The 10467-nt window shown below is 37.1% G+C and overlaps 1 protein-coding gene across 1 annotated transcript in view; it reads left to right on the forward strand.

Moving 5' to 3' along the window:
• Positions 1 to 985: 985 nt before the first annotated feature.
• Positions 986 to 10467, forward strand: part of PRRG1 (proline rich and Gla domain 1) — a gene marked incomplete at its 5' end in the record, with an annotated part of 49448 nt that continues 39966 nt past the window's right edge. Inside the window, one exon of the mRNA XM_017855150.1 lies at positions 986 to 1036. Within this exon, the coding sequence (XP_017710639.1) occupies positions 986 to 1036 (51 nt within the window). The remainder of the gene's footprint in view (positions 1037 to 10467) is intronic.

Below are 10467 nucleotides of genomic sequence, written 5' to 3' on the forward strand. Positions count from 1 at the left end.
GGAGAATAATTTGGGAAAACTCATATAGTTAAGCCTCCTCCTTTTGCAAAGAATTTACGATAGAAACTGATTGATCAGGTGTCACACAGTTGGTTATCAGGTCTCAGTCTAATATTTATTCCTTAATGGTCTCTGCTTAACTTCAAGTAGGTTATAGATTCCTTAATGGACTGACAGTTTATGTCTTATAGCTTTACCTTTCAGGTGCTTAGTTTCATATTGGGAACATGACAAGTGAATAATAAATGCATGATAGCTCTATGATTGAACCCTGTGAGAATATGAAGCATTATGATAGGAATTGGTTTCTGTGTATGTATGAGGTGTTTTTTTTCCCATCTTTTGGAAACAATTTCTGCTCCCCTGTGTACACCCTTTCTCTGTAATTGCAGTGTATGTTTTTTGTTTCTCCAAAGTTTCTGTTGTCAGTAGTTTATGGTCATTGATTCATACTGTTTATTGGAAATAACTCTGTGGGCTGCTTTGCCTCAGGGCTAATTTGATTAGGGATGCTGTTGTTTTACACCATTTGGGAAAATGTTACACTATAAAGGCTATTGAATTTGTCACAGAATGATATTGAAGGGAAGCCAGAGACAGGAAAGCTAGTAACGTGCTGGCCTGGTTATTAGCATTGGGCCTTTTGGGATTTTTGTCTGCCATTTGTGTTGATATCGCTGTTTTCTGAAGAGATAAATGTGTGACCAATTTGAGGATTGTTATTTGGCATGGACAGAAACTAGTACCAGATAAAGAAGGTCATAGTTAGTTGATATAGAGCCCCTGCTTCCAGAATATTGTGCTTCTGTCCTCTGAGGTTAGATTATCTGTTTGTGAGGGAGAAAACATTTATGTAAGGGAGAAAGATTGGAATGTACTGAAATGAAATGCTCACATTGACCACATCAGCTGTACTGGAGCTTATCTGATGTAGCCACTCAGCCTCTATCAATCTGACTGTGTGTATGTGCTCTGTTTTGTACAGGGAATCGTCATCCAGGGACCTGCCAGAAACCACAAGAAAACATGGGGAGGGGTAAGTTTCTCTTCCCTTTTAAGTAATTTAGACTGTCTCCATAGCTATTATAGTCAGGAAATTAAATTTCTAACTCATAGTATATTTGTGGACACCTAAATTGTATTTCTTGTTAGTGTTAAAAAGTTTTTGTCTGAAGCAGGGCTTTGCAGAGAAAGATCATCAACCACATTTGTTCTCTGGATCTTTGATTTATTTTCTTCTTTTGTAGAGACCTCCCAGGTAACAGGGAGAGCATGGATCAATATAGTTATATAGTATATAATATTAGTATATTTACTATATAAGTATTATAATACTATAGATACTTAATATATATGTGAATATGGTATTGGTGATATATAGGAGGGTATATATATTATACTATATGTGTATATATGGATATACCGTTTATAATTTATAGACCTTCCCCAACCAGCTTTCCTTACAACTTTTTTTGTTTTCGTGTTTTGCGTTTCATGCTAGTAACATAAAATAAGGTCTACTATTGCAGCCAGTGAAAGTAGTAAAAATAATCATCTGTGAGGCTGATCCTGTAATTTTTTTTTTTTTTTATTTTAAAGCCGCATTAACCATAGATGAATTACTTCTTTGTTTATTTTTTGCTTCTATAAGGCTGTTTATGGGCAGTGGACAACAGTAAATTTAATTCATTCCTTTGTTATATTAAGCAGCCACCAGAGGACTTTCATAAATAATTCTAATAATGTATATCATGGCAACCTAAAATAATCAAAAGGGTCAGGAATCTAGTTAAATTGAGTTTATTCAAGTGCAAAGGTTAGGACGGGGACTCATCTGGAAAGCACTGATTCCAAAGACTGGAAATCACGTTTCCAATTGTAGAAGTTTAGGATCCTTGATAGACAAAGTTAGGATATTTTAACAGAATTTACATCTTTATGTAAGGCTTACTGCATAGTTACAATGACCTGATTGATCCAGGTGTTCCTTTTCTTTCAGGAAAGGTATATTTAACATTCCACACTGAAGATGTGATTGTCATGGGGTCTCTGTTTGGGGCACCATCTGATCTGAGTTAGGTACAGGATAATAAAGGAAGAGTAGCAAAGATTAGCGACTGAAAGTGGGAGGTCTGGCCTCTGGTCTTTACTATTCATTTACAAAACAACAGCAATGAGGAAGAGTGTTAAACTATAACCTAAGAAGCAGAATTGCAAAATATGTTATGTGACTGAAACCACAGTCACATCTCTCCCAAGGCTTAAAGTGTTTTGGGGGGTTCCAACAGCTTTTAAATTTTATTAATTTTCACAATCATAAAATTAGAATGCTATGAAGGATCTCAGAGGAAGATTTGGTGTGTGGTGTGGTATAGTGAGAAGAATACTGGATACAAAAGGCCTGAATTCAAGTTCTACCTCTACTACCTTGATCAAATCCTAGAAACTCCCTAAACTTGTTTGTTCATCCCTGAGGTGGGATTAATACATTCTGCACTTCTAGCCTCAGAAAGTTGTGGTTGGCATAATGTGATAATACATGTAAAAGTGTTTTGAGAGTTCTAAAGTGTAATGGAATACAGCAGTGGGATCTGCCGATTACTGTCCTTACTAACTATATCTTCATTGTTTTTTTAATGGGTAAAAATGAAGTTATTTGACCAGATGCTTCTGTAGGCAGCATGACTGGGACTTGAGTCATGCAAGCAACTGAGAGTTCCTTCTTCTGTTGCATTTTGCTTGCCCCACCCTTGTATGGGCCCTGGTAGGAAGCCCCAAGGATTATGAATCAATCACGGAAAGTATCTTCTTGAATCTTGCTGAATCAGCTTTTGTTCCTGTTTTCTCCAGAGCTTCCCTTGGAAATTGATTAGGCCTGGCTATTCTGGTTCTTTCTAAATCTTCACAAAAGATGGCAATCTCTGATGGTTTGGAATTTTTAAAACTAAATAAAATTTTTAAAAACTATTGGTAATTCTGGGACTAATCTGTGCCACAGCCTGCCCGCAAATCAGCTGTCAATGGAAGCTTCCAGAGTAGTGATACAGCTCCAATGGCTGGGGGAACTCCAGGGTCCTTAGTCTCACGCGGAGTTAGATAAAAGGACACAGACACACGTGGAGTGGTTTTAAGTAGTGGAGAGTTTAATAGGCAACAAAGAAGGAAGAAGCTCCCGCCTACAGAGACAGAGGGAGAGGGTCTCCCAGCTGAGAGAGGAAAGCTGGAGTGTGGTGGAAAAACAGCCAGTTATATGAGGAGGCTGGAGGAGGCAGTGTCTGATTTGCATAGGGCTCAGGGGATTGGTTTGACCAGGTATGTCATTCACATAGCCTGTGAGAAAACTGGCCCTCCCACTCTAGCTTTTTAATGTGCAAATGTAGGGCACCATGATGTTCTACACACGTGGGGATATGTGGGGACGGCCACGTTGCCAGGAACATGTTGGGGCAAAAGGAAGAAGATGGTGGAATGGCCATGTTTGTGTGGACCAGTTTCCCATGGCCAGCATTTGCATATCAAAGCTTGCCGGCCCAACTCTAAGAGCCTGGGCTTTCCTGCTAGACAAGAAACGTTTCTGGAGCTGCTTTAAAAGAAAGAAAAACTTCCCAAGGACCCCTTTTCCTATCTATCTGCCTAAAATAATTTCTTAGTAACTCCTATAACATTAGCACATTATGTTTGGTCCTCACCCAATCCCAAAAGCTTCAAGTGGATTTGGAGAATGCTGTGGTTGTTGGATACTGCCATAGCCATATAGAGGAGAGAGCTGCACTGAGACAAGGAAACCCATTCTTTCTCATTTCCTCTATTCATTTTTAGACTGCTCATCAGGTCACTAGCAAAGGGACTATTATTAGGTGCTTAGTTTAGAAGATGTCTCAGCAACTTTTTGTTCAAATGGTCAGGCAATTAGTATATTTGAACAATGTGGGGCTAGGGATGCTGACTCTGTTGCGTAATCAAAATTCATGTATAATTTTGATGCCCCAAAACTTAACTACTACTAGCCTACTGTTGACTGAAAGCCTTACCAATAACATAAACAATTGATTAACACATACTTTATATGCTATGTGTATTACATACAGTATTCTTATAATAAAATACACTGGAGAATAGAAAATATTATTAAGAAAATCATAAGGAAGAGAAAATGTATTTACTATTAAGTGGAAGTAGATCATCATAACGGTCTTCATTTTTGTCATCTTCACATGGAATCAGTGGAGGAAGAAGAAGAATTGGTCTTGCTGTCTTGGGAGTGGCAGAGACTGCAGAAAATTTGCATATAAATTAACCAGTGCAGTTCAAATATGTGTTGTTCAAGAGTCAACTGTAGTTCTTGCTAAAGAACAGGGCATGGTAATGTAATCTGCAAAGATAGGCATGTTTCCAAGCTGGTGTTGGGATAAGGGAAGTGCTTCAAAGAATGCTGCTTTTACAAATACAGAAGCTTGTGATAGCATTTTCACTGTGTTGACCACTTTGAAAGCATTTGTAATATCCTGAATCTCAAAGAGACTCTATCCTTTACTCTCTAAGCTTTGCTTAGTTTGCCTGATTACATTTGTTAATTGCTGACACTGTTATTGGGGAGAAAAAGATGCTAATGTATGCTCATTTTTCTCTTTTCTGGCACTGTACAATGAAATTTTCCCTGCATTTGGCAAAGATTCTCACAAACGTAGCCCAGTGTATCATACAGAGGGACACAGAGGAAAAATATTGCAAAGATATGGCACTAGTCTCATTACATAAATTAAGGATGCATGAAAACAAAAAACACAGTTGGATAACTGTACAGCTTAGGTGAGAAATTAAAACTGAGGTGAATTTCTTTTAGCATTCTTTGATACTAGATGAAGAAGTTATTTGTACATATGTGTTAGAAGAATCATTCGTTTATGTGACATGAAGGATTATAAACAAAATTTAAATCTTGAGGTGGGAAAGATGTGAACAGCTTTGTATATTTAATTTTTTATTAGCCTACTACTACCAGTGTCCACTGTGTGTGACACTGAAATCCCATTTACTATGTATGAATTCTTAAACAGGGCTTAGTCTTTGGGACTCTTAAGAATCTGTAATTATTCTGATATTAACACATTTCTGTAGAGCACTTTATAACTCACAGATATTCCCTCTGCATTATCTTGAGTTGCAAGACAACCCTATGATGTAAATAGGAATTATTATCCTCATTTTATGTGTTATAAAACTGAGGTTCATAAGAAAAAGTCTTATCTATAATCCACAGACTACTAATGGAGAGCCAAAATGCAAATCTAGGTCTTCTTATGTCACATCCAGTTTTTTTCTTCCAATAAACCATATTCTGAATATCTTAATCATCAGTAGTGTATAAGTCAATTAAAAACTTAAGAGCTGTCTGTTGCTGTGAGAGGTATAGAAGAAATTATTTTTTAATATCTGCAGTGTTCATATATCATGAGGGACTGAACAGAAAGGCAAAGGGAAATGGCTCATTGTTCATCAACATTTAGGGTAACAGCTAAAATATATGTGTATCAGATGGTGGAGTGCCTCAAAGATGAAAATCCTCTGAGCAGCAGTGGTCCATGTCTGCAGTAATTCAAAAGGCAGCCACACTGACTGGCAGTGACCATAGTAGGTAACAAAACAATTCAGTTCAGAAGCTTGTGCTACACAGTCCACAAGGGAAGGTGCCTAAAGTAAAGGGCCTTTTGCTGCTTACCTGGCCTATGTGAAACTCACCCGTTTGACTGATGAGTTTTTATCTTTGTGGTTTTTGTTGACACAAGGAATATAATGCATCATGGAGCACCAGAATAGCATGAGATGACAAGATGAGATACTGGTTCAAAAATGAACAGCATATATAAATAAAACTATATGTAAAATTCTAGTAGAGAACATTTTTACAAAGAGAACGTGAGGATTTTACAAATGTGTATATATAGGCTCACAAAATATTTTAATATAATCAGGCCTCCATATCTGTGGGTTCCACATTTATAGATTCAACCAACCGTGGATTGAAGTTATTTGAGAAAAAAACAAAAAAATAAGAATACAACAATAAAATGCAAATAAAACAATACAGTATAACAACTATTTTCATAGCATTTACCTTGTATTAGGTTTTATAAGTAATCTAGAGATGATTTACAGTGTACAGAAGGATATGCATAGGTTATATGCAACTACTATGCCATTTTATATAAGGAACTTGAGCATTTTGGTATCCGTGGAAGTCCTGCAACCAATCCCCAATGGATACCAGATGACTGTTCTAGGGTATTTATCTTTAATCATCTTCAGATGGTAATTGAAACTATATTTTACCTTTTCATTTCTCCTCTGACCAACTGGTATATTCATGATAAAATGGTAAAAGGCCCAGTACTCCCAGTAAGTCTTATCTTTATCCACAATGAATATTTTCAGTTTTCTTGCTTTAAAAATTTTGTAATTATTGTTTTTTTTAACAGTGTTTCGGTAGAATTTGTGTTTTAAAGATATAGCTACTTTCCATCTGAGTTTTTTTCTATCTCAGAACACATTTCTATTACTGAATCTTCTAAGTGCTGTAGAAGCAAATTGTGGTATCTGCTAGCCTCATATGAAGTTATTAATGGCTATTTTCACTATCTACCTTAAAAACAGAGCTTCTGGGAGAAGTTCATGTTGTCTTGATAATAGCAAACCATGAGCTAGCTGCTTCTACACATCTTCCACAAAATAGGAATAATACTTAGCCGTGAATTTTCAAAAGGATTAATTTTGCTTTGTTATACAAAGCAATATCTGGAATAGCTTAATGATTGCAATCAGGCAGGTCTTATTAGTGGAGGATAATCCGAAATAAAATATGAAGATAACTTAGCATTTTTTTTTCTGTTTTTCCTCTTCCAGTATTTAGTCTTTGGAAATAGGTCTTACCTACCTAGCTTAGAAGAAAATCGTAGGTCTATAAAATCTTAATATGAAAAGTCAGTTTCCATTTTCATTTTCTGTACTTAATAGTAACATGACCTTAATGTCTTAGCATAAATGAATTTTTATGGTCGTGCTATAGCGAAACAGTGGTAGTGTTGCCAGTTAGTCTTTGTTTCTTATTACAACATAGCTGCATAATTCCTCTGGGTCATTGCATGTGCTGGGCTCCTTTATCCCAAGGAACTCAAACATATCCCCCTAGTTGTCAAGACTTAGTGGAAGGGAAAATGGTTTACAGCCATCACAGTAAATACGTAAGTTATTTGATTCACTGCTGAACTATTGTTAAGTTGAAGCCAATTCTAAACTTTAACTGAGTGTACAGCTCTATGTTGTCGAATAGGGAATGAACCTTCAAACTGACAAGCCTTGTAAAGTAACTGTCTTATAATGAAGCGCCTAATTTTATTTGGCACCTCCCCTGGTTTATGGTTCAAGTGAAGGTGTCCACTTAAAGTCAATTAATTATTTCATTTTTCTGCCTGTATTAGATTTGAAAGTCCTTTATGGTGACATATTCAGGCCTCTTTAGTTTAGATGATGTCAATAATTTATTATAAATTCTTATCTTCAGAATTTTATAGCAGTAATATGGATCTGCTTGTGGCTGACAACTGCCATAATTTTTTCTTGGCAAGTTTTTCTCACTAGAAAAGAAAAGAACTGAGAGTCAGGCTACTTTTAAAACTCATTATAGTCTTGATGCTTTTGTGTTTGATGCAATCCTCTCTGCCATTTACTTATTAAAGAAGAAAATAACCTTTGGCATATAAGTTTAGAAAGGTTTCTCAACTTTAGCACTATTGATTTTTTTTTTTTTATGGAGGCAAAATTTATATAACATAGACTTGACTATTTTAAAGTGTATAATTCAGTGGCATTTAGTACATTTTGTAACCAGAAGGTTGCTGTGCTATAAGGAAAATAGTTACAAAATGTACTAAAGGTTGCTGTGCAACCTTCTAGTTACAAAACATTTTCCTCACTTCCAAAAGAGATCCTATTCCCATTAAGCAGTCACTTAATCCCTTCCCATTATCAACTTCCCTTACCAGAGAGGTACATTTGTTACAATCAATGAAACTACATTGACATGTCATTATCACCCAAAGTCCATAATTTACATTAGGGTTCACCCTTGGTGTTGTATATTCTATGAGTTTGGGTAAATGCGTAAAGATTGACATGTACCCACCATTATAGTATTATACTGAGTAGTTTCACTGCCCTAAAAAAAGATACTCTGTGCACCACGTATTCATGCCTCCTGCCCTCTCCCCCTCCGCTCCTGGCCATCACTGATCTTTTTATTATCTCTGTAATTTTGCCTTCTCAGATTGAAGAGAAAGAAGCCTTCTCAGATTGGCTTATTTCACTTGGTATTATGCATTTAGGATTCCTTCATGTCTTTCCATGATTTGATGCTTGTAAATTCTCAACTGTTTGGGGGTAATATCAAGGAGTACAATTGCTGTATCATGGTAAGAGTATGTTTAGTTTTGTAAGAAACCATGAAACCGTCTTCTAAAGTGACTGTACTATTTTACATTCCCACCAGCAATGAAAGAGAGTTCCTATTGCTCCATGTCCTTGACAGCATTTGATGTTGTCAGTGTTCTAGATTTTGGCCAGTTAAATAGGTGTGTAGTGGTGTCTTCTTGTTTTAACTTGCAATTCCCTGATGATATATAGCCATGAGCTACATAATGATGTTTTCTTCAATGACAGACCACATATATGAAGGTGGTCCCATAAGATTATATACCATATTTTTACTGTACCTCTCCTATGTTTAGATATGTTTAGATACACAAATACTTACATTATGTTACTTACAGTATTCACAGTATTCAGTAAGTTGCTTATAGTATTCAGTACAGTCACATGCCATACAGTTTTGTAGCCTAGGAGCAATGAGACTATACCATATAGCCTAGGTATTTAGATGTATAGTAGGTTATGCCATCTAGGCTTGTGTAAGTACACTCCATTATGTTTGCACAACAACAAAATCACCTAACGATGCATTTCTCATAATGTTTCCTGCCGTTAAGCAACACATGACCATATGCTGTGGAGCATATTTTCATATGTTTGTTTGCCATTCACGTATCGTCTTTGGTGAGGTGTTTGTTAAGATCTTTGGCCCATTTTTATATGCTTGTTTTCTTACTGTTTTAAGAGTTCTTTATACATTTTGGATAGCAATCTTTTATCAGATGTACCTTTTTCAAATTTTTTCTCCCACTGGGTGGTTTGTCTTTTCATTCTCTCGATATAATGGTGTTTTTTATAGAAGTAAGTTGAGTCTAAAGGAGAGCAGAGTATGATTCTGGAGACCAAGGTATAGTTCTAGTACTATCATCAAGTAGCTGTGGCTTTGGGTAAGTCACTTAACCTATAGATTTCAGTGTAGTGTTCTGGTCAGTAAAATGAAGGGATTAAGATGGATCAGTGGTTTCCAATGTGTTTGGTGAAGCCACAGGTCTTCTAAAGGGGCCCCCGAGGGGCCATCATGAGTGAAGGGAGGAAAAGGAAGTGCCCCTGGTATATAACACCTCTCCTTCAGACAGAACAACTCCACTACGTTGTATTTTATCTGTTTTTATTTCATGATAGGTTGATTTGCAGAGGATCCTATGACTAATAAAATTTAGAAAGCTACCAGATCTCTTTCAGTTCTGAAAATCTGCGACTCATGAACATTAATTGCCATCCACATTTTGAGGCTGTATTAATGTGTGAACAGATAGGAAAGAAAGTGATAGAAGAACTAGTGGAATAGCTACTATTATGTGCTTCTCTGATGGTGACAAATCATTCACTCTCTATTTCATGGTTTTGAAGTATATAATTCTTCCAGTGTTTCCAATGTGGCCTATGTTTTAGGTTGAACCATATGAACCTACACTCCACGTATTAGGTTGAACCATGTGAAATGGCTGGAAGTCATGATTTTGGCCTTCAAAAACTGTCATTTCATGTACTTCAACCAACAGAAATGCAGTATGCATTGAGTTCAGAGGCTTCTTAAAGCATCTAGCTCGTATATATATATATAAATGAATTAATTAAAAATGTGTCACAGCCAGATGCAGTGGCTCACACCTGTAATCCCAGCACTTTGGGAGGCCGAGGCAAGTGGATCACCTGAGGCCAGGAGTTCGAGACCACCAGCCTGGCCAACATGGCGAAGCCCTGTCTCTACTGAAAATACAAAAATTACCCGGGCACGGTGGTGCACCCTGTAGTAGTCACAGCTGCTCGGGAGGCTGAAGCAGGAGAATGGCTTGAACCCAGGAGGCAGAGGTTGCAGTGAGCCGAGATCACACCCCTGCACTCCAGCCTAGGTGACGGAGTGAGACTCTGTCTCAAAAAAATAAACTAAATAAAAATGTGCTGATTTTGCCGGGCGCGGTGGCTCAAGCCTGTAATCCCAGCACTTTGGGAGGCCGAGACGGGCGGATCACGAGGTCAGGAGAT

Source organism: Rhinopithecus bieti, unplaced genomic scaffold, assembly GCF_001698545.2.
Source record: "Rhinopithecus bieti isolate Rb0 unplaced genomic scaffold, ASM169854v2 scaffold_41244, whole genome shotgun sequence".
Classification (NCBI taxonomy): Eukaryota; Metazoa; Chordata; class Mammalia; order Primates; family Cercopithecidae; genus Rhinopithecus; species Rhinopithecus bieti.